Source organism: Scyliorhinus torazame, chromosome 18, assembly GCF_047496885.1.
Source record: "Scyliorhinus torazame isolate Kashiwa2021f chromosome 18, sScyTor2.1, whole genome shotgun sequence".
Lineage (NCBI taxonomy): Eukaryota > Metazoa > Chordata > Chondrichthyes > Carcharhiniformes > Scyliorhinidae > Scyliorhinus > Scyliorhinus torazame.
Window position 1 is genome coordinate 98,550,186 of NC_092724.1, and position 22,846 is coordinate 98,573,031.

General features: G+C 48.9%; 1 protein-coding gene across 1 annotated transcript in view; it reads left to right on the top strand.

Moving 5' to 3' along the window:
* The window catches only part of hs3st3l (heparan sulfate (glucosamine) 3-O-sulfotransferase 3-like), a 269,768-nt gene extending 254,438 nt beyond the window's left edge, over positions 1-15,330 (top strand). The window contains exon 2 of the mRNA XM_072483079.1: positions 13,813-15,330. Coding sequence (XP_072339180.1) covers positions 13,813-14,431 — 619 coding nt within the window. The 3' untranslated portion in view covers positions 14,432-15,330. The remainder of the gene's footprint in view (positions 1-13,812) is intronic.
* Positions 15,331-22,846: the final 7,516 nt, after the last annotated feature.

Genomic DNA, 22,846 nt, shown 5'->3' on the forward strand with positions numbered 1-22,846 from the left:
TTTTGTATCGTCCCGGAAAGCTGAACGAGCCGCCCGATGCCCTATCCCGCGGCACATGTGCCAACGCACAAATTAACCACCTCCAAACCCTCCACGAGGACCTCTGCCACCCGGGGGTCACTCGGTTTTTCCACTTTATCAAGTCCCGCAATCTCCCATACTCTTTAGAGGAGGTCCGTACAGTCACAAGGGACTGCCACATCTGCGCGGAATGCAAACCGCATTTTTTCAGGCCGGATGGTGCGCACCTGATTAAGGCTTCCCGCCCCTTTGAACGCCTTAGTCTCGATTTCAAAGGGCCCCTCCCCTCCACCGACCGCAGCACATACTTCCTTAATGTGGTGGACGAATACTCCCGCTTCCCATTCGCCATTCCCTGCTCTGACAGGACCGCGGCCACAGTCATTAAAGCCCTGAACACCATCTTCACACTGTTCGGTTGCCCCCCATACATCCACAGCGACAGGGGGTCCTCTTTCATGAGTGACGAGCTGCGCCAGTTCCTGCTCAGCAAGGGCATAGCCTCAAGCAGGACGACCAGCTACAACCCCCGGGGGAACGGGCAAGTAGAGAGGGAGAACGGCACGGTCTGGAAGACCGTCCTACTGGCCCTACGGTCCAGGGACCTCCCAGTTTCACGGTGGCAGGAGGTCCTCCCGGACGCTCTCCACTCCATCCGGTCGCTATTATGTACGAGCACTAATCAAACGCCTCATGAGCGTCTCCTTGTCTTCCCTAGGAGGTCCTCCTCTGGAACGTCGCTGCCGACCTGGCTGGCGGCCCCAGGACCCATCTTGCTCCGAAAGCATGTGCGGGCACGTAAGGCGGACCCGCTGGTCGAAAGGGTTCACCTCCTCCACGCGAACCCGCAGTACGCTTACGTGGAGTACCCCGACGGCCGACAGGACACGGTCTCCCTGCGGGATCTGGCGCCCGCCGGCAACACACATACCCCCCCGACACCATTCACCCAAAACCCCCCTTCCTGCCACCGCCGCACCCCGCGACCGCCCCCTTCCCAGGAGGATCGGTTCCCCTCCCCTCAGGCCCGACCAAGAATAAAGCCCAAGCTGAAACCGTAAGGCTCCCGGAGACGACAACACCGGTACAAGCACCACCACCACCACCGGGGCCGAGGCGATCGACACGGACGACCAGACCGCCCGACCGACTCGTGGCGTCGATCTAAATCAATATATGGACTTTTCACAAGAACATTTTGCTTTTCTCCCGATACCTTCTGTAAATAGTTGAAACAGGACAAAATTGTACAATACTGTATTGCCATGTGAATGTTTTCCTCCCAGGACAAGCCCTGTAAACCCTTACCACCATACGAAGCATCACCCCGCCGGGTTCATTTTTGACAAGGGGTGAATGTGCTAGTATGTATTGGGGGTCATATGGGACTGGAAGCCCTAATGTCATTGGCTGACAGATCCCGGGTCCTGGTTGGCCGTTGACCTCTAGCTCCGCCCTGAAGGCGGAGTATAAGAAGCCGAAGTCCTCCCCCGCAGGCCATTCTACTATCGAGCTGCGGGGGAACAGACACGCTTAATAAAGCCTCATCGACTTCACTCTATTCGTCTCACGGAGTCTTTGTGCGCTACAATTCCTAAAGTTATAAGATTGAGGGGGGATCTCATAGAATCCTATAAAATTCTAACAGGACTAGACAGGGTAGATGCAGGAAGAATGGTCCTGATGGCGGGGGAGTCCAGAACCAGGGGTCATGGTCTGAGGATATGGTGTAAACCAAGTCCCGAAAGACGTGCTTGTTAGATAATTGGACATTTTGAATTCTCCCTCAGAGTACCCGAATAGGTGCAGTAATGTGGCGACTAGGGGCTTTTCTCAGTGACTTCATTGCAGTGTTAATGAAAGCCTGTTTGTGACAATATAGCTTTTTTTTTTTTAAATGAGGAGAAATTTCTTCACATAAAGAGCAGTGAGCCACAGAAAGAGTTGAAGCCAATACATGTTTTCAAGAAGGAGTTAGATATATCTCTTGGGGCTAATGGGATCAAAGTATATGGGGGAAAAAGGGAAACAGGTTACTGTATTGGATTATCAGCTATGATAATGAATAGCAGAGCAAGCTCGAAGGGCTAAAAGGCCTCCTCCTCCTATTTTCTATGCCTCTATGTTTCACATTGGTGTCAGACCTACCCTATTATATCCTTTTAACATTTTAAATACCTCGATCCGATCACACTTAAACCTCTAAAATTTGAGGGAGAGCTTATAGGAACATAGGACCTAGAAACAGGAGTCGGCCATTCAGCCCTTCAAGTCTGCTCGGCCATTCAATAAGTCATGGCTGATCTGGTTGTGATCTCAACTCCATTTTTCCATCTGCCTTCCGTTACCCTTGTCTCCCTTGTCTATCAAAAATCTGTCAACTTTTGCCTTGAGTGGATGCAATGACCCAGCCTCCACTGCTTCCTGGGAAAGAGAATTCCACAGACTGATGAGAAAAAATTATTTTCAACTTCATCTTTAATGGTAGACTTCTTATTCTTTGTGTCCTCTGGTTCTACTCTCTGATACAAGTTGCAACATCCTCCAGTATCTACCCTATCAAATCCCCGAAGAATCTTAGATGTTTCAATAAGGTCACCTCTCTTTCTTCTAAACTCCAATGGGTATAGATCCAACTGACTCAATCTTCTTCACAATAAGCCCCCTCATCCCAGGAATGAGTCTATAGTGCCACAGATTCCTTACAGTGCAGAAGGAGGCCATTTAACCCTCTGAAAAAGCATCCCATCCAGGCCCATCCCCCACCCCACAACTCCACCTAACCTTCACATCTTTGTACACTAAGGGACAATTTAGCATGGCTAATCCACCTAACCTGCATATCTTTGCACTGTGGGAGGAAACCAGAGCACCCGGAGGAATCCCACGCAGACACGGGGTGAACGTGCAAACTCCACACAATCAACCAAGGCCGGAATCAAAGCCGGGTCCCTGGCGCTGTGAGGCAGCAGTGCTATAACTAGTGTGCTACCGTGTCATCCTGAGATGCAGTACCAATATTCCAAATGTGGTCTAACCCAACTCTGTACAATAAACCATAATATGCCCTTTGTAATCCCTTTACACTGCGGTAATGGACTCTTTTACTGTGCATTGGAGCACCTGCACAATCTTATATGGCTTGATGGCAACTCTTGTCTAGCAATGCTGCTTTATAGTGCCTTGGGACGTTTCATTGAAGGTCCTATATAATTGAAAGTTGTTAATGTGATAAGGCACCCTAAATGCAGTTACTTCTGTCCTTGCAATGCTCAGATCACAGTCGCAGCTGTCATAGCTGCCCTTTAAGCTCCAAAATGTATGTGATGAAGTGTGAAATCTGAGACATGACTGATGCATGGCAAATCCTTTGTAAATCTAACTATTGTAGACATTTTTATGCGTTGTTACGGTCTTAATTACATGAAATAATTCTGCTGTAATAAGTTGCGTATCAAGGTAGTTTTATGAATAGCAAAATAGGTTAACAATATCATAAAGAGATACTCTTTAAATATTAATGATAATTGAGCTCTGGCATTATTTGGTGAGGCAGTGATTCTTCCTTTCTTTAACCGGAGGCATTCTCAAGCAAATAAAATGAATCTGCAGCTGCCTTAGCAAACAAATTATAGGAGCTCGAAAACTGCTCCCAAAGCCCTTCCAAAAGCTAAATATTGCCAGCTAGTGTTTTCGCATTCTAAGTGCATCCTTGTAGTGACCGAAATTGCACCCAGATCAAAAATTCATGTGAATGTTCTCTCCCACAGGCAAGGAAAATGCTTGTGTGGTCATTAAACCTCTTTCAGATTTTTAAAAAACAGGGCCACTTCATTCCATGGCTTTTGAGTGCATGACTAATTGGGAGTCTATTGATAATTACAATGGAGTCAATCAGTGAGAGTACCCCTGTCAAGCCTATAGAGAGATAAGAGGCTGTTCACTGAAGGCTGCATTACAAAAAGAGCATCAAGAGTAACATCAAAATGAACATTCCCCGACCACAAACCTCCCTTTCATCTGAGAAATATTTTGTAATGTGAATGTTACAGGAAATTGATTTTTTTTTTCTGCCTTTACACTGGACTCTCCAAGTCGCATTAACCCTTTGCATATGGGCCTCAGTAAATTACATTAACCCTTTCCACCAAGACCTCGGTAAGTGACATTAACCCAGTGATGGGCACCCTTGGATAATAAGTGGGCTCCTTCATCCCAGTGGGCCACAAGATTGAAATTGGGCTTGTTCACTAACTAAGACCCTTGAGCAAGATTGAATACGTGTAATACATGCCGAATATTTCACGACGAGGTATATGAAATGCTTAATCATTCATAAATTAATAGAACTGTCATCAGCTTCAAGTGGTAAAAGACAAAGGACGGGATTTACCGAGCAACTTCAGGGTTTATTTCAGCAATGGAGGCAGCTTGCCAGTGGGTTTTCTGGCCTCGCCATTGTCAATGGGTTACCGTTGACTGTATCCCTCGTCGTCGGGAAACCCAAGCGCCATCGATGGGACTGGAATATCCCGCCAGCGTGAGCAGCCGGTAAATTCCGCCCAAAAGGAATATTTACACTTTGGATGCAGAGGGAGCTGATGGCTCTCACAGTCAATGTGTGCAATTAGCACGCACCTTACTTCAGTTGCCCTAGCTTTACATAGGTATGACTTCAGTCATGCCGGTAGGTAAAAGGCTACGCAGATAGAAATAGCAGAATGCGGCAACTCTGCGTGTGGGCAATAGTCAGCAAAATGTCTCATGGGTAGCACTCAGAACTCTGAGGGGCCGGGTGTGGTTCCTGGGCCAAAGTTGCCCGCCACTCTGAAGTGTAAATCAGGACACAGTTAAACACAGAGTGAGACTACCTGCTCCGTGGGGACATTTTGCCCGATTCCACAATCTGGGTGCACGTAGACTGTAACTTCAATTTTGGTGCTCAGTGAAACTGCCCCAGAGTGACAACTCATTTGTCATATAAATGCAAGGCCCGCCACCCTTAAAATTCTCTTAACCACTCGTAGCTGACAACAAGTTGACTGGTTTGAGGATGACAGTTCCAGCCAGAGCACGAATGATGGGCTTATGCCTGCAGTTACTGGTATAAAACCTCTTCTTTTCCATCAACCAATAAATTACAAAAAGCCTGGAAACAAAAAGCCTTCTTTGGGGAAGACTCTGAGCAGAAGCTCAAAGTCAAGATTCTGGTGTTTGAATAACTTTGCATTCACAACCTCACGCACACGCTCGGTTGCTGCTTTAGTGTGATGATAACAGCTGTTTCAGTTTTACTACTAAACTCCCAAGCCTGACCTTTAGTGTAAATCCCCAAGTACCGTCATATTGTGGAACTACAAAATGTATATTTATTTATATAACTTACAGGGTTTCTAACAGAGCTTTTAAAATGCACTTGAGAAAATGTCAAGGACCTGCAATTCCAGTCAGTGTTTAGGTTTATTCATTTTCAGATGTGGATGTCACTGGCTAGGCCAGCATTTATTGCCCATCCCTAATTGCCCTTGAGAAGGTGGTGGTGATCCGCCTTCTTGAAACTCTGCAGCCCATTTGGTGTAGTGCACCCAGAGTGCTGATAGGTTGGGAATTCCAGGGCAGTCGTCCAGTGATGTTTGGCTCGATCATTTTTGAATCCTTGTTCAAATGCTTGCTCCATTTTATGCATTGATGATAATTTTTTTGATGAAGGAATTGAGAGTCGCAACCCTCCCCATTTTCCGGTCACTCCTTCTGCCTGCCTTCCCTGAGTTCCGCTGTATATAACGAACAAGTATGTTGATTTTTCATCACAATAATTTTTGACTTTTTCTCCATCAGTTAATAGTTCTTTTCCCCATTGTAGTGGATTGGGGTGTCAACTGAGTTAAATGTAAAACAATTTAAGCATTTAGCCTTCTCTAATCACCTCACAATGAGGCCTTACAAAAATAGCAAATATTATTTAATATGCGAAGAATTCAGAATTAACAAACCAAAGATTTGCTCCATTTTACCACACTACAGGAACTTTGTGATATTGGCAAACCTTTGCCTGGTTGCCCATCTCATTGTTCCATCCTTCCTACTTGGATATCTACTTTCTCCCTGCCCCTCCAAAATTGAATGTTTGCTTCAACTGTGTGGGCTTGGCAGGGCTGGCAATCACGTTAAGTGATGGAGGGGAAGAGGTCCTGTGAAGTGAGTGGTGAATGGGGGAAAGGTGAAAACCCTAGACCAGAGCAGAAGAAGCTTAATCTCCCTGTGGCGACTGCAAAAATAAATAAATAAAACCATTAAACTTCTACTCTGCTACCTCCGGCTGCTCTTCCCAAAACGGTGGGCCGACAGGGAAATTCCAAAGGCTTGACCCTTTCACAGTTGTACCATCCCCTACCTGCGGACCACCATTTAAAATGGTAGCAGGGGATGTGTCTGCCTTGCTTGCTTGGGTGGTTGGCACCGAGATTAATGTGTGTAAATCCCAGGCATTTAGCTGCCCACTTTTTTCACTGGTTAGGCAGGCTTAGGATTGGTATTCAAGTGTCCATCCAACTCTGTTTACCAGCTAACCCCGTTTGTGGTAAATCACTGTATTGCATTGTGTTGTGTTGTTACATGCCTGAGCTTGTCCCGACTGGCTCCGCCTGTGGCTCCGCCTGTGGTTCCTCCCCTCGGGCTCATGTATAAAGGTGGCTAGTCTCCGCCTTAGACCGAGTTCGGGGCCAGAGGCAGGAGGCTTGCTGTTCAGTGTATTAAAGCCTCAGTTACGTTCATCACTCGTCGTGTGCTTATTGAAGGCATATCAATTTAATACACTAAACTTCTAAGATGAACTCATAACTCAAGCCTGATTGCCTGCAGCTGGACCCATGGGCAGCCGTCGCCGCTGTAAACATTCGAGCACTGGCTAAGCTGCTTTGAAGCGTACCTCGGATCCTTCACCGAAGACATCACAGACCTCCTGAAGAAGCAGATTCTCCTCGCACGGGTGAGCCCACGAGTCTTTCTTCTCATCAGGGATGCCCCCTCGTATGCGGAGGCAATAGTGCTGCTGAAGGGACAACAGGTAAAGTCCGTTAACAAGGTTTATGCTAGGCACCTTCTTGCCATGAGACGGTAACGCCCTGGGGAATCACTTGCAGAATTCCTGCGTGCTTTGCGTGTACTCTGCCGGAACTGTGATTGCCAGGCGATATTGGCTACCCAACACGCAGAGCTGCTGATCAGGAATGCTTATGTCGCAGGCATGAAATCAAACTATATCCACCAGCGATTACTAGAATGGGGTACACCCGGCCTCCCAGAGACAGTACAACTCTCCAACTCGCTGGAGGTGGCCTCCCAGAACATGGAGGCCTACACCTCCGACCACGCGGCACCCTCATGGACCTCGTGGGCACAGCCATCATCCGACCCCGGTGCGACGCAAGCCTCTGTGCCGCACAGCGGCCCGCCAACACCGGAGACTCGAGGTGCTACTTTTGCGGCCAGGGTAATCACCCCAGACAACGCTGCCCTGCACGGAACGCAATTTGCAATGAGTGTGGGAGGAAGGGCCACTTTGCAAAAGCCTGCCAGGCCCGAAGTCCCCCTAAAACTTCTAGGCCCAGCAGCGCTGCCTGCTGCCTGTCGAGCCGCACCCAGCTGTCGCGCCACCCACCATGTGCAACACGTGGGCACCGCCATCTTCACTGCCATCATCAATTTCGGCCGCCACGTGCGACCCATGGGGGCCGCCATCTTGGACACAATCGCCGATGCCCCCCGCCACACGCAACTCATGGGGGCCGCCACCTTAGGACCACTCCGCAGCCGCCCAGGAGCCCTGCTCACACGACTGTACGCTGGCTGCCGCTACCTCCGACCGGCCTACCAACCGCCTTCCGTAGCTCACCTCCATCACGCTCGACCAGTCCCGGCCGCACCACCTCACGAAGTCTACGATGACCGTCCGGATCAACGGGCCTGACACGGCCTGTCTTTTCGACTCCGGGAGCACAGATAACTTCATTCACCCAGATACGGTAAGGCGCTGCTCCCTCCCAATCTTACCCACGACCCAGAAAATCTCCCTGGCTTCCGGATCCCATGCAGTAGAAATCCGGGGGTACTGTGTAGTGAGCCTTACTGTACAAGGCGTAGAGTACGCGAGCTTCAAACTCTACGTCCTTCCCCATCTCTGCGCTGCCCTATTACTGGGGCTCGACTTCCAGTGCCACCTCCAAAGCCTTACTTTAAATTTCGGTGAATCCCTGCCCCCCCTCACCGTCTGTAGCCTCGCGACCCTTAATGTTGCCCCACCCTCGCTCTTCGCAAACCTCACCCCGGACTGTAAGCCCGTTGCTACTAGGAGCAGACGGTACAGTGCCCAGGACAGGGCCTTTATCAGGTCAGAGGTCCAGCGACTTCTACGAGAGGGGATCATTGAGGCTAATACCAGCACCTGGAGAGCCTACGTGGTGGTCGTCAAGACTGGGGAGAAGCACCGGATGGTCATCGACTACAGTCAGACCATCAACCGGTCCACGCAGCTCGATGCGTACCCCCTCCCCCGCATATCTGACATGGTCAACCAGATTGCACAGTATCGAGTCTTCTCCACAGTTGACTTGAAGTCCGCGAACCACCAGCTCCCTATCCACCAGGAGGACCACCAATACACTGCCTTTGAGGCAGATGGCCGCCTCTACCACTTCCTCAGGGTCCCCTTCGGCGTCACCAATGGGGTCTCGGTCTTCCAAAGAGAAATTGACCGAATGGTTGACCAGTATGGGCTGCGGGCCACGTTCCTGAACTTAGACAATGTCACCACCAGTGGCCATGACCAGCAGGACCATGACGAAAACCTCTGGCACTTCCTCCACACCGCTAAACTCCTGAACCTCATCTATAATAAAGAAAAATACGTTTTCCGCACAACCCTCCTGGCCATCCTCGGCTACGCCGTGGAACATGGAGTCCTAGGGCCCGACCCCGACCGCATGCGCCTTGAACTCCTGGAACTCCCACTGCCCCAAGGCCCTGAAGAGATGCCTGGGGTTCTTCTCGTACTATGCCCAGTTGATCCCCAATTATGCAGACAAGGCCCGTCCACTTATCAAATCCAACATTTTTCCCCTGATGGCTGAGGCCCGACTGGCCTTCAATCACATCAAGGCAGATATTGCCAAAGCCGTGATGCACGCTGTGGACGAGTCCATCCCATTCCAGGTGGAGAGCGATGCGTCGGACTTTGCTCTGGCCACTACCCTCAACCAGGCGGGCAGGCCCGTGGCTTTCTTCTCCCGTACCCTCCATGCCTCCGAAATTCAACACTCCTCCGTCAAAAAGGAAGCCCAAGCCATCGTAGAAACTGTGCGACATTGGAGGCATCACCTGGCCGGCAGGCGATTCACTCTCCTCATTGACCAATGGTCGGTTGCCTTCATGTTCAATAATACACAACGGGGCAAGATCAAGAATGACAAGATCTTGAGGTGGAGGATCGAGCTCTCCACCTACAACTACAATATCATGTATTGACCTGGGAAGCTCAATGGGCCCCCAGATGCCCTATCCAGCAGTACATGTGCCAGCGCACAAGTAGACAGACTCCGGGACCTCCACAATGACCTCTGTCATCCAGGGGTCACCCATTTTTTTCACTTCATCAAGGCTCGCAACCTGCCTTACTCCATCGAGGACGTCAGGACCGTGACCTCGCTCATGGTCTGCGCGGAGTGCAAACCGCACTTCTATCGGCCAGACAGAGCGCACCTGATAAAGGCCTCTCGCCCCTTTGAGTGCCTCAGCATCGATTTCAAAGGGCCCCTCCCCTCCACGGATGGTAACCTGTACTTCCTCAACATTGTTGACGAGTACTCAAGATTCCCCTTCGCCATCCCATGCCCTGACATGACCTCTGCCACAGTCATCAAGGCCGTGCACAGTCTTTTCACCCTGTTCGGGTTCCCCGCCTACATCCATTGTGATCGGGGGTCCTCCTTCATGAGCGACGAGTTGCGTCAGTTCCTGCTCAGCAAGGGCATCGCCTCCAGCAGGACGACCAGCTACAACCCCTGGGGCAACGGATAGGTGGAGAGGGAGAACACGACGGTCTGGAAGGCCGTCCTCCTGGCCCTATGGTCCAGGAGTCTCCCAGTCTCCCACTGGCAGGAGGTCTTCTCCGATGCGCTCCACTCCCATCAGGTCGCTCCTGTGTACAGCCACCAACGAGACCCCTCACGAGCGTATGTTTTCTTTCCCCAGGAAGTCCACCTCCGGGGTCTCGCTCCCGTCCTTGCTGACAGTCCCAGAGCCCGTCCTCCTCCGGAAGCATGCGAGGAGCCATAAATCTGACCCCCTCGTCGAGAGGGTCCTGCTCCTCCATGCCAACCCACAATATGCCTACGTGGCACATCAGGAGGGGCAACAGGACACAGTCCCCCTTCGGGATTTGGCACTTGCAGGTTCCCCAGCGACCATTACCACCACCCCCAACCCTACACTGTCTTCCCCCACCCCTGCCCACCTACCTCATGAACTAGCATCCGCAGGCCCACCGGCGACAATCACCACGGCCTCCGCCCATACACCGCACCCCCACTCCCCCCTTCACCGACTCAACATCTGGGTGAAGAAGAGGACAACATGTTCCCGGACAGGCAGATTTCAACACCGGTGCCCACACCACAGCCGGGACTGAGGCGATCACGATGGAAGGTCAAGGCCCCCGACAGACTTGACTTTTAAGACCACTTCACCCCGCCGGACTCTTTTTTTAACAGGGGGTGAATGTGGTAAACCACTGTATTGCATTGTGTTGTGTTGTTACATCCCTGGGCTTGTCCCGGATGGCTCCGCCTATGGCTCCTCCCCTCGGGCTCATGTATAAAGGTGGCTAGTCTCCGCCTCCGACCCAGTTCGGGACCAGAGGACAGGAGGCTTGCTGTTTAGTGTATTAAAGCCTCAGTTACGTTCATCACTCGTCGTGTATTTATTGATGGCATGTCACCTTTCTATCCTGGTGGCCTGCAAACTGTCTGACTTCTGGTTTTCCTCCTTGCCAAATTTATTGTTTTGTGGCCTGTAAAACAACCTTCCAAGGGAAAAAAATAAAACCTATCTCTCCCTTTGTATCTCTGCTATTTTTGCACAGCACTGTGCAAGAATCACAGTCTGTTTTACTGTTTCAGACAGGCCGGTTCTAGAGAGGATGCGAGGGTGTAGACCGTGAAATAAGATCTTGACCTTTAAATTGAGGGTCATTTTGCATCTGTGAGCTCTGCGGTTGGAACAGCCGGGTGGTGATTTTTTTTTTAAAAACCTCCCTGGTTGCTCTGTGATCAGGGTCTGTAATTTGTACACATGAGAAGTGCTTGAGGCAGTGGAGAGGGTTCAAAGGAGGGTAGAGCAGATTGCTGAATAATGAAGAGGCAAAGGGAACCGCAAAGTATCGTCGCTGAGGGAAAGAAAATGAAGGGAGTTCACGAGCTGAGAAGGGAATCACTTGACTTCTTCTGCAAAGGCACTTTGAACGCAAGTAAAGGAAAACCAAAGGGTGAGATGTGTTCGCAATACTTCATTCGCCGCCCTAGATTGACATCTATCTGACTCAGACCTTGGACATTTGCATAATTGTTTCCGTTTAATTAGGCGATTGATTCGACATTGATAACTTTCCATTGCCTGTAGGTTGACGTTAATATTCCTCAGACATACTACACTGAGCATCTGGTTAATAAAAATATTGACTGTGTCTTTAACTTATTCTAACCATATGTTGTGTGTGGGTGGAAGTGCTGCATATTAGAGCTCAGGGGATAGAAATGAGTTTGGACCCAGACTTGGCGCACCGCAACTAGCACAAGCCTGAACTAACAGGCCTGAAGACCAATGGGAATTGGTCCTTGGGCTTGATGCTTGGCACAGTCCAAAGATGTGCAGGTTTGGTGATTGACCATGTTAAGTTGCCCCACAGTGTCCAAGAATGTGTAGGGTAGGTGGATTACGGCGATGTGGGGAGGGGGTTGGGGTTGGGGTTGGGGTTGGGGGGCCTAGATAGGGTGTTCTTTCAGAGGGTTGGTGCAGACTCGGTCGGCCGAACGGCCTCCTTCTGCACTGTAGGAATTCTCTGGTTCTATAGTTCTACATGTTGTCTGTGCTATTTGTATCTCCACAGGACAAAGGCTTCAATTTTGATTGACACCCCCCATAGTAGCAGCTCTTTCACATGTCTCAGGGGAGGTGCTGGATTGGACAATATGGGGCTAAGAGGCGAGCACTATTCTGATGGAATCAGGGTGCAGAGTCCTGCTCCTTCATTTCCACAGGACCGTTTTTTATTATTAAAGTACCTCACTACTCATCTTTGCTGACAGTGACACTAAGGATGAATACTAAGTGGGGTACTCAAAAGACGCCAGGTCTCTTGCATTTTTGTTAGGGGGGTCTGTGTGTTAGGATTTCATAAATGTCCCAAAGAGTTTAACAGTGGGACTAACAATTTGTGGAGATTGGGCCCAGGCTATCTCACTGTTAAACAGGAATGAACTGCACATATTTTATGCCCCAAAAATGAGTTCAACGCACACCAGTTTCTCCCCCAGGATGTGGGAATTGCTGCTTTTGGAGCACGAGTGGCACTCTTTCACCACCCCTTAACCCTCAACAACTACACAAAGCTTCAGTCCTCTTTGTGTTCATAATTATTTTACCCTGGGTTTGGATGGGTGCTTGTCAGCAACATTGCCTCACGGGTGGATAAATTCGAATTAGATACAGATTAATGGATTGGATCTTTACACCTGACCACCGGGGCTCTGTGGTAGACTCTAGCTGGCCCGCAATAACCGTAAGCTCGGCCTTTGCGCTGGCCGGGAGCGGCTCCATGAGTAAGTGCTGATGCTCAAAGGGATAGAGCAGCAGAAGTAGTCCATTCAGCCCCGACTTGCCTGTTATTCCAGTCCATTAGATGATGGCTGACCTGCACCTCCACTCTGTTAGCCTGTCTCACTCTAACTCTTACCACCAACGGGAAAGCATCAGGAATGGTTGTGCATGCTCACTCGACCCACCCTACTGCTCCCAATGCTTGCCCAACTGCTCTTTTTGCCTTTCTGCTCGGCAGCAGGAGTTTGGATTTATCAAAGGCTGTATTGTCTAACCCTGCATTGGAACCTGTAATGTCAGCATTTCCCGTGGGAATTCGAATGTTAACATTCAATGCACGAGTATGTTGCCAGTGATAACATCAAGTGACATTACAATGGCAATTCCACTGTAGCATTTCAGCGTAACTCTGTAGCACATATAAAAACATAATTTTCCAGCATCAATTCACCCTGATCCCAACCTGTGATGGGATTGCAATCTCAATTAGATTTGATTTGATTGTTGCCTCCTTAGGCTCGATAAAATTTGTTAAGGCTTTGTGCAGGGAGCTTGTACACAGTCCTAGTAGCTCAATTGGTAGATAATAGGGGCCAGATTCTTCCGTCCTGCCTGCCGAGCGGGACATGGACCATGTAAAGGTCCATTGACCTTGGGTGGGAATTTCTGGTCGCCAGGCATTTCACCAACCAAAAGCATTAACCCTACTTGATGTCTCTGATGCGCTGACTTCACCTTCCTGGATTTGGGGAGATCTCTACCTTCTCCACCTAATGATTGGAAGGTAGACAAGTGAGAGCTCAACAGGCAAGAAAGCAGTTAACAAACGGAAGGTTTTCAAGCTCATGACTTGAGGGGTGGTGGGCAAATGAATGTTTCTCTTTTGACATTTCACAGTGACTTATTTGTGATTTCTTGCAGGAACCTGATGCCCAAAGCACTTGATGGTCAGATTGTGATGGAGAAAACGCCCAGATACTTTGTGACGGCAGAGGCTCCTGGTCGTATTCATGCAATGTCCAAGGACACCAAGCTAATTGTCGTTGTACGGGACCCAGTGACAAGAGCAATCTCGGACTACACCCAGATCATCTCGAAAGCACCAGGTATCCCGGGTTTTGAAACTCTCACATTCAAAAACAGGACTACGGGCCGGATAGATGCATCGTGGAGCCCAATATGGATTGGGATCTACGCTCAGCACTTGGAGAACTGGCTCCAGTACTTCCCCTTGTCGCAGATGCACTTTGTCAGTGGGGAAAGGCTGATCAGTGATCCATCTGGAGAGCTGGGCAAAGTCCAGGACTTCCTTGGCCTGCAGAGAATGATAACAGATGAACATTTCTTCTTCAATGAGACCAAGGGCTTCCCTTGCCTGAAGAAGCCCCAGGGCAATGGCAAACCTCACTGCCTGGGCAAAACAAAAGGCAGGATCCACCCTAACATAGACCCAGGAGTGGTAGAGAAACTGCGGGAATTCTACCGGCCTTTCAATCGTCATTTCTACCAGATGACAGGACAGAACTTTGGCTGGGAATGAAAGAGGGGTGGGAGAGGCCACCAGTGGCAAAGAACTGAAATGCCGTAGGAAGAGTGGGAGATGTGATTGCCATGCCAACAATTCCAAGTTCACACAAGTCGAAGATGTAGCACATGCATTTATCATCCACCAGAGCAGCGTCAGAGATGTGTGTGTATTCTGCATCTGCTAATCTACAAATCTTGGAAAGACTAGGCACCTGAGCGTGAGGACTGAAAGACTGTGGACATTTTCACTCAATATTTACTCAACTCTTCATCACACCTTTAAAAGGGCAATGTTCATCTTGCGAGGCATATTGACTTTATTTTCATTTGCAATGGTCCTGAGCAATGTTTTTTTTATATATATATATACATATATATAAATAGATATATATATCTATTAACAGCAAGGTCACAAAGGTGAATATCGTCAGGGCTGAGGTCCCTTTAGATTCACTGGCACTCGAAAACTGTACCACAAAAAGTTACCATTTCTCTGAAGCAATGCTTAGCTGTCCAATGCCACATTGGTGATTTATCACTTTCCCTGTGTCATCTCAGTTACTTCCTTGTTGTAACAGCAGCATTCTGAAATCATAAAAGAGCTTAACTGCTTGCATTGGCTGACTTTCATTTCCAGTAGACTTTGAACTAATTTACCTCCCTCTTCCCCATATTACTGTCTGTGATACAAATGGAAGGAGGACAGCGGAACATCTGAGCTCTCCCACCTGTGAGAAAAGCTTTTATAACCCGTTTGTGCCAGACATTAAGAGAACCTCCTCTATCATAGAATAAAGCCAGCATTCTATTGCTCTCTGTTGTTTATCCTTTTATCCATGTTGTATATATGTGTGGTCATTTTCTGCAAATCATTCTATTTTTCACAGCTCCAGTAAAGCCCGCATAACAGAAGTGCTGCCGCTTCATTTTTTTTTGTCTCATTTGAACACTTTTCAAAACTCGCAAAAAGAAAATGAACACCCTTTTCAAGGAACTATCCCACTCTCAGCACTGTTGACATGTTCTTGAAAATCCATATCATAGAATCATAGAATCCCTACGGTGCAGAAGGTGGCCATTCGGCCCATCGCCACTGCACCGACTCTCTGAAAGAGTGCCCTACCAAGGCCCATTCCCCTGTCCTATCCCCATAACCCAACCTGTACATCTTTGGGCACTAATGGGCAACTTTAGCATGGCCAATCCACCTAACCTGCTCATCTTTGGACTGTGGGAGGAAATCGGGACACCTGGAGGAAACCCACCCAGGCACGGGGAGAACGGGCAAACTCCACATAGTAAGTCACCCAAGACCAGAATCAAACCTGGGTCCCTAGCGCTGTGAGGCAGCAGTGCAAATGTAGGTGCAGTCCTGGAGACCATATGACAATATTGTTGCAGTCCCCTGGGAACTAACTCCTGCAAATATTGGTACAGTCCTGGGGACCCCCCACTCCAGTAAGACCCCGACAATGATCCCCTCCAAATACAGATACAGTCCCCCCTCTGCACACCTACCCACTCCTTGCAATTACTGGTACAGTCTTGGTGACCCCTGCAACTCTTGGACACATTGCTGGAAACCCCTTGAAAACCTTATCATTGGGTGTGATTTAACAGCCGCGTTGCACCTGGTGCCAGTTAAATCATGGAGAGGCCGAAATAGGGATCCACGCTGGCTGCGAATCAGTTCACAATCTAACCTGCCTATTCCCGTTGGAGGGGGCTGTGCCCTGCCTCGACATGGTGAGCTCACAATTAAGGGCAATCTCCATCTCAACCCAATCTAACGGCCTCCCGGGAACTAACCGGTTCCCCAGCTGGAGGTCACAAGGTGGCCGTTTAACATGAACAGTTCTAACAGGTCGTCAGGTCATCTGGGTGAAGAGGCAATGGATTATCACCCCGACCTCACTATCGATGACTGCTCTCTCACCGGCCAACCCCGCGATCTCTAGAACCTGTTAGTCATAAGGGGTGAGGACTCTCATGTTCGGAACCCTGCCACCCATCTGGGCCCTTTCCACCTGTTATGGCCCAACTTGTCCTGCGAAGAGAGAGAGGGGACATTGTGAGCTACACGCTTGATGCATTGGGCTGGTCGATGGTAGGTGGCATGAGTGGACAGCACACCTGGGCATGGAGGGGTTGTGCTGGTGGGTGCCAGGGTGTGCTGGGGCACAAGCGCAGTGATATGCTGGGTTTTGGGGGAGGGTGGGGGGGAGGGGCGGGGGTAGGGTGCGATGTGCCAGCCACCGACTTGTCAGGGGAGGGGGGTGCTGAGGTCAGGGAGGTGGCAGGCGGGACTGATGTGATGGAGTCGGTCTTATCTTACACTTGCGGACCAGTGGAGGACCTTGGCCTTCTTCCGACATTGTATGGCGGTCCTCATGATCACGCTGCCTGAACTGACGGACGCAGCCACTGCCTCCCAGGCTGCATTGGCGGCCCTGTTGCTGGTCCTCCGACACCCTCAATGGAACAGGGTGTCCCGTCCCGCCTCCACAGCGCTCAGCAGACTGGCCTGTTCAGCATCCCAGAATCATGGAGCAGGTCTACGTGGTGCCATGGTTGTGTGCTGCCTGAGACTTAGTTCAGGGGGACTGTTTATGAGCTCCTCCCCCTTGTTAGGGGGGAGCTGCCGGGCACAAGTCTGGGGAATCAACTGGCGGGACAGCCAATTCTGCCATGAGGCTCATGGGGGATCATTTCCGGCACTAAATGCCGTTAAATACGGACCTCAGTCTTGCCAGCTCACCATCGGGAAGCACCCGGGAAGTCACGCTCAATATGACACTTAGAAATTTCCCCTATTGAATAACTTTTTCAAAGTTGTCCAAACAAAACCCTCAGTACTACTGACACCAGTGCTATTCGAGTTCCAGTTTCAGGTGCACAGAAACAGTTAAGAGCAGTAACAATTATTTTCAAATGTTACTGTTATTCCGAACATCTTCCAAGGCTGTAGTCAGCCTGAAGGAAAGCAGTGTAATCACTGCGGAAAATGCATTTTATACTCGTGTACAGCAACAGAAATAACATTAATTAGTAAACAAATACAGAAACTGATGATTTCATTGGCCTTTCAGGGTTTTCTTGCTTCCAGGGATGACATTTTTGAAAACACGACTTCTAATTAAGGTCTACCAACAAGATGCAACTGATGGAAGTGTGAGATACTGCCTGAGTACAGAAATTTTGCTATTACATATTCCCAGAAGCAGACAAAATCCCAGTTTCTGAGCTAAACGAGCACTAATAAGTCACTTGCAATAACAAATCACTTGCTTGTCACATGATGCACTCGCTAATTTAACCATCACCATTCTAATGTATGCAAGGAAGTTCTTCATCAGTTCAGCCTCTTAATTACCTAGCTGGTGTGAACCTGTCCTGAGTCCTGGGAGTTTAATCTGAATAAAACTGTCACAAGTTACTTCTGGTGTTATAAAAGATATCTGTCTCCTGCTTCCATTCTATTTATTTGCTGTGGGCCTGAGTATAATTTCTAAAGTCCAATCTCTGCCTTTGTCCATGGAACATGATAAACAGTCATGGACTCTGCCTTGGTGTCTGTAACCCAGTTCTGTTGTGTTTCCTGGTCTGTGTGAGAATGGCAAGGACTTTGTGGGTCATTAGAAAACATCCAACACATTGACATGGAATGATCCAAACCAAATCCATAACCTGAGCGACTACAAGGCCCCAATTTTTACTTTGAAGTAATGGAAACCAGGATGAGTTAGGGAGGACATGTTTTCACAAAGGAACATAGGAACAGAAGTAGGCCATTCAGCCCCTCGAGCCTTACCCACCATTCAATGGGGCTGATCTGTGACCTAACTCCACATACCTGCCTTTGGCCCATATCCCTTAATATCTTTGCTTAACAAAAATTCATCTATCTTGGATTTAAAATTAACAATCGATCTAGCTTCAACTGCTGTTTGTGGGAGAGAGTTCCAAACATCTACCACCCTTTGAGTGAAAAAGTTCTTCCTAACATCTCTTCTGAATGGTCTATACCTAATTTTTAGACTATGCCCCCTAGTATTTGTATCTCCAACCTGTGGAAATAGTTTATCTCTATCTACCCTGTCTTTCCTGTTAATATCTTGAATACTTCGATCGCATCACCCCTTAACTGTGGTATTATCATAACTGTCAGAACTGCAAGGGTTAATGAAGTGCCGAGAGTAGCCACTAGAGGGAGATACAGTTACAACTATATAAGGCAGTGATGCTAAGCCTTGTGCGTGAGTGTGTGCAGGTGTTAGCTAGTGAGAGTCAGAAGTGCAGATAGTGTGAGTGCAGATCATAGTTTAAACCAATAGTGAGATTAGCTGTAGATGAGTGTAGTTTAGTTGTTGTTAATCAACTGTGTATTCTTTAGGAGTTTTGTTAATCAACTGTGTATTCTTCAGGAGTTTGTGTCGAATCCAAGTTAGTAGCGTTAATAAATTTATAGCTTTGTTTAAATTCAAGCTATTTTGTGATCTTTGTGAACACTACGCCAACCATCCTGAAATAAGCAACACAAAGAACACTAAATAGAAGCAGGAGTCTATTTCTATTAGTAAACAACAGTTAGATTCGGAAAGAATAGTATTAGGAGATTGAAGAAGCAATCCAGAAGCTACAGAACTCAGAAAATCTATGACAAAGATAGAAGGTTTCAAGAAGCCTGACCACTTCAGAACACACGGTAAACTATGTCAGAACTGGGCTTTCTTTAAACAGCAGTTTGAAGTTTTCCTTTCTGTCCACGCGCTTGAAAGTGCCTCAGACCAAAGGAAAATAGCACCCATATTAGATTTGGCTGGACCGCAAGCATTAGAACTTTATAATTTGTTTGAATTCAGTGCTGATGAAGAAACACCACATAACCTTTCAAATTCTAGTGAAAACAGGTCTAATTTGAGTAACCTCCCCTCGTAACTCAACCCTTGTAATCCAGGTGTCATTTTTGTAAACCTACGTTGCACTCCCTCCAAGGCTAAAATACCCTTCCTAAGGTATGGTGCCCAGAACTGCTCACAGTACACCAAGTGGGATCTCACCAGGATTTTGTATAGCTGCAGCATAACCTCTGTGTCTTTATATTACAATTGTCTAGATATAAAGGCTAGCATTTCATTAGCCTTTTTCATTATTTTCTGCATTTGTTTCTGGCATTTTCAGGACCTATGCATCTGAACCCCCAAGTCTCTTTGGACATCCACTGTACCTAACCTCTTTCCATTTAGAAAGTACTCTGCTCTGTCCTTTCTGGTCCAAAATGGATAATCTCACATTTGCTTACATTAAATTCCTTCTGCCACAAATTTGTTCATTCACCTAGTCTGTCAATATTTCCTTGCAATTATATGCTGTCATCTAGGCTATCTACAATGCCACTTCACTTTGTATCATCCCCAAAATTGGATATATGACTTTCTATGCCATCATCCAAGTCATTAGTGAATAGTGTAAATAATTGAGGCCCCAACACTGTCACACACCATTAGTCACCTCCTGCCAATTAGAGTAATTATGCATTATCCCCACTCTCTCTCGCCTTCCACTCAACCAATTTCTTAACCATGTCAATAATTTGCCCTCAACTCCATGGGCTTCCACCTTAGTTAACAATCTCTTGTGTGGGACTTTAAATGCTTTCTGGAAGTCCATATAAATGACATCCATAGACATTCCCCTGTCCATTACTTTAGTCACCTCTTTAAAAATTTCAATAAGATTATTCAGGCATGACTTTCCCTTCACGAAACCATGCTGCTTCGTCCTGATCGACCAAAAGGTTTCAAGGTCTTCAGTTACCCACCGCTGCTTATAGACTCCAGCAATTTCCCCACCACAGATGATAGGCTAGCTGGTCTGTAATTCCCTGGTTTCCCCCTTTCACCCTTCTTAAAAAGTGGAGTGACATGTGCAATTTCCCAATCCAGAGGGACTACTGAATCGAGAGAACTCTGGAAGATTTTAGTTAAACCATCTACAGTAGGGGAACACATTGACCCAGGATCCGGTTCCCGGGAGGATTGACCCAGAATCTGGTTCCCGGGCGGATTGACCCAGGTTCCGGTTCCCGGGAGGATTGACCCAGGATCTGGGGCGGGATTCTCCGACCCCCCGCCGGGTCGGAGAATCGCCGGGGGCTAGCGTGAATCCCGCCCCCGCTGGTTGCCGAATTCTCCGGCACCGGTGATTCGGCGGGGGCGGGAATCGCGCCGCGCCGGTTGGCGGCCCCCCCCCCTCCGGCGATTCTCCGGCCGGATGGGCCGAAGTCCCGCTGCTGGAATGCCTGCGTGGATTAGACCGTCTTTCTTACCGGCGGGACAAGGCTGTGCGGGCGGGCTCCGGGGTCCTGGGGGGGGCGCAGGGCGATCTGGCCCCGGGGGTGCCCCCCCGGTGGCCTGGCCTGCGATCAGAGCCCACCGATCCGCGGGCGGGTCTGTGCCATGGGGGCACTCTTTTCCTTCCGCCTTCGCCATGGTCTCCACCATGGCGGAGGCGAAAGAGACCCCCTCCACTGTGCATGCGCAGGAGCGTCAGCGGCCTCTCACGGCAGCCCCGGCAATGTCATCACGGCAATATCATTTCCGTGCCAGCTGGCGGGGCACCAAAGGCCTTTCCCGCCAGCTGGCGGCGCGGAAATCAGTCCGGCGCGGGCCTAGCTCCTCAAGGTTAGGGCTCGGCCCCTCAAGATGCGGAGGATTCCGCACCTTTGGGGTGGCGCGATGCCGGACTGATTCGCACCGTTTTTGGCGCCGGTCAGCGGACATCGCGCCAATTGGGGAGAATTCCGCCCCACAACCCAAAGATGTGCTGGTTAGGTGGATTGGCCACGCTAAATTGCCCCTTAATTGGAAAAAAATAATTGGGTACTCCAAATTTATTTTTAAAATATCAACAAGGAGAAACTTAATAATTATATAATGGAATAGTGGGTGGTGAAGAACGATATAAGTCCACTAAAAGCTGAAAATGGAAATATTTTCAGTGGTAATAGGGAAATGGCAGACATTTTGAACAATTACTTTGCTTCAGTATTTACAGTTGAAAAAGAGAATAACTTGCCGGTCATCCCGAAAAAATTATAGCCGATAGACTTAATACAATTAATGTCAGTACAGCATCAGAAATTAATGGAATGAAATTGTGACAAATCCCCAGGACCTGATGGTTTCCATCCAAGGGTGTGAAAGGAGGTAGGAGAGCACATTGACCAGAAGGCATATGGATCCTGGCCCATCCTACCCAGAACCAGATCCTGGGTCAATCCTGCCAGGAACTGGATCCAGGGTCAATTTATCCGGGAACTGGATCCAGGGTCAATTTATCCGGGAACAAGATCCTGGATTAATCCTCCCATGGCCCGGATTCTGGGTTAATCCTTCTGGGAACCAAATCCTGGGTTGTTTCTTCTGGGAATCGGATCATAGGTCAGTCCTGGCAGGAACTGGATCCTGGGTAAATCCTTCTTGGAATCGGATCCTGGGTCAATCCTGCTGGGAACCAAATCCTGGGTCATTTCTTCTGGGAATCGGATCATAGGTCAGTTCTGCCAAGAACCGGATCCTGGATCAATCCTTCTTGAAATCGGATCCTGGGTCAATCCTGCCGAAGCCTAATCCTGGGTCAATCCTGTTTGTAACCAAATCCTGGGTGATTCATCCCGAGAACCAGATCCTGGGTCAATGCTTCTGGGAATCGGATCGTGAGTCAATCCTTCTGGGAACCAAATCCTCGGTCATTCCTTCTGTGAATCAGGTGCTGGGTCAAAACTGCTGGAACCTGATCCTAGTCAATCTACTGGGAACTTGATCCTGGGTCAATACTGCCGGGAATTGGATCCTGGATCCCAGAAACCAGATCCTGGGTCAATCCTGCCAGCACCTAAATCCTGGGTCATTCCTGCTGGGAACTGGATCCTTGAACAATCCTGCCGGTAACTGGGACCTGGATCAATCCTCCCGGGAACCGGATCACAGGTCAATCCTCCTGGGAACCGGATCCAGGTCTTACCTGCTGTGGACCGGATCCTGGATCAATCCTGCCGGTAACTGGATCCTGGGTTAATCCCACTGGTAACTGGATCCTGGATCAATCCTGCTGGGAAATGGATCCTTGCTCAATCCTGCTGAGAACCACATTCTGGATAAATCCTGCCAGGACCTAGATCCAGGGTCATTCCTGCCGGGAACTGGGTCCTGTATCAATCCGGCTGGGAATTGGATCCTGGTCAATCATGCCAGAAACTGGGTCCTGGGTCAATCCTCCTGGGAAGCAGATCCTGGGTCAAACCGTCCGAAAACCGGATCCTGAGTCAATCTTCCCGGGAAGCAGATCCTGCATCAAACCATCGGGGAACCGGATTCTGGGTCAATCCTGCTGCGAAGTGGATCCTAATAACCTTTTTTTATTGTTA